At 43.0% G+C, this 1,937-nt stretch overlaps 1 protein-coding gene across 1 annotated transcript in view; it reads right to left on the bottom strand.

The window, feature by feature from the left end:
- The window catches only part of FRAS1 (Fraser extracellular matrix complex subunit 1), a gene marked incomplete at its 5' end in the record, with an annotated part of 258,570 nt that overhangs the window by 32,087 nt on the left and 224,546 nt on the right, over positions 1-1,937 (bottom strand). The window contains 2 exons of the mRNA XM_008577934.1: positions 322-597; positions 1,704-1,891. Coding sequence (XP_008576156.1) covers positions 322-597; positions 1,704-1,891 — 464 coding nt within the window. The remainder of the gene's footprint in view (positions 1-321; positions 598-1,703; positions 1,892-1,937) is intronic.

Raw genomic sequence — 1,937 nt, 5'->3', positions numbered from 1 at the left:
AAAAAGGTATTATTTTGCAAATCAGGAGATTGAGACTCAGAGAGTTTAAGTATCCTCTTAACATGACATAGTTAAAAACAGGCAGAATCGGGATTTGTAACAGGTCTTCTGACTACTGGCTTAGTTCTCTTTTTGCTACACCATATTACCTTCCTTATCTAAAAGAACAAGAAGACTGTGTGTGTACTATGTGTGCCTGCTTATTTGTTTTATTCCAAATACCATGCATGGATCTTAAGCAATTTGATAGCTAGCGTCTGAATGAAAAAGAGCAATGCCAGTTCTCTCCCTCTCCAACCATGCCCAGAGCCCCAGACCTACCATGTGGTTGACACTGGTGAATGGTGTGTTGTCGGAGATGGTCTCAAAGGGAGACCGGGCCCCATTGCCATCAGTGGGGGCAGCCACTTCCCAGCTGAACTGCACGGACGTCTGGTTGATGCCAGCCTCGCTGCAGCGCTCCTTCATGATGGCATATCTGGGGAAATGAGGGTCACAGGGGGTGACACAGACCAGTGGGTAGCCCGGGGAGGGGGATTTCTTGACTCCTTCCTTGGTAACCTCTTCCACATGGTCATAGTCAGCAAGTGTGACAACCTGCAAAAGAGCAACAAAGCTTCAGCCCAGTTGTGTATCAGGAAGGTCAGAGAACTATAGCTCCCTTTTTCAGAGACCCACAAGATCTCTAAACTTCTAGGGATTTCTTTAAAACTTAACAGGAAAAGTTTTTACAATTCTTTGTCAAGCACCCCTAAAAGATACTGCAGATTTTTAGTGGTGAAGGAGATTCTCCTAATGCCTGGGCTAAAAGCTTTATTATCCTATTAATTGCACTCCTAAATCAGAGCCCTATCACTTGTGTGAAAAATACTTTTGTTTTCCTGCTCTATCATGAATGGTGGTTGCTAGTTTAAAGTTGCATTAAATTTTTAATGGTATATAGTAGCACATTTGGTGAAATAAGAGTAAATAAAGGTAGTGTATTTCTTCCATGTTCAAATAAGAGACACATTTTGAAATAATCCTCTTCTAAAATATAAAAGATTAGTTAGGGGAGATTGGAAGGCTGCCTCTGACTGCTTTACTATTATGCGTTAGATTTCCCTTGGGAACCTTCAGGCACTTTCCTGTTAATTGTAAAGGCAATGCACTCATTCTACTCGTTCCAAATTGAAAAACATGGTACTACATTTCAGCAGATACTTAGTTCTATGTATGTGGTGAGTGTGTACGATAATAGATATGGGGTAGTATTACTTTCTTACTCCTCTAGATCCCACCAAAGAAATGAGAAGATTACTTGTAATCTTTGTCTTTATCAGACTAAGATATCAACATGGTTTGATCTTTCTCTTAGGTCAAAACAGGGTTTCTCGCCCTCGGCAGTATTGACATTCGTACCTAATAATTCTTTTTATTGTTGGAGGGCTGTCCTGCGCATTACAGGATATTTAGCAGCATCCTGGCTTCCACCAACTGGATGCTAGTAGGACCCAGTGAAACACCTGTGACAACCAAAAATGTCTCTAGGCGTTGCTAAATGTCCTCTGTAGAGGGAGAGTGACGGCAAGATTGCTCCTGGTTGAGAGCCACTGTGCTAGTAGAACACAGAAGTAGAGTTCTGGAAGCCCTACTTCCCTCACGTTCTCACCTACTGTTCACTAAGACATAAAAGCAGCAATCCTTCAGGTCATGCGACTCACAATGGGCGGTGCTGGCAATATGAGACTCCCTGCTGCCTCCTGGTCTAGAATAGTCACGGTGGCCGTGGTCACATCCCCAAGAACTGCTTCCACTGGGTCATCTGGGCCCAGGACTAGAGAGAAGGATTCATGCCATTCCCGGTCTTCATTAGACAGGATTTCGACTTTAAAAAAGATATGATCCACACCTTCACCAAGAACAGAACAAAAAGAGAGCAAAGGCCTCATTAAGGA

This window comes from Galeopterus variegatus, unplaced genomic scaffold (assembly GCF_000696425.1).
Source record: "Galeopterus variegatus unplaced genomic scaffold, G_variegatus-3.0.2 Scaffold1607, whole genome shotgun sequence".
Taxonomy (NCBI): Eukaryota; Metazoa; Chordata; class Mammalia; order Dermoptera; family Cynocephalidae; genus Galeopterus; species Galeopterus variegatus.
This window is presented reverse-complemented; position numbering and strand designations above follow the sequence as displayed.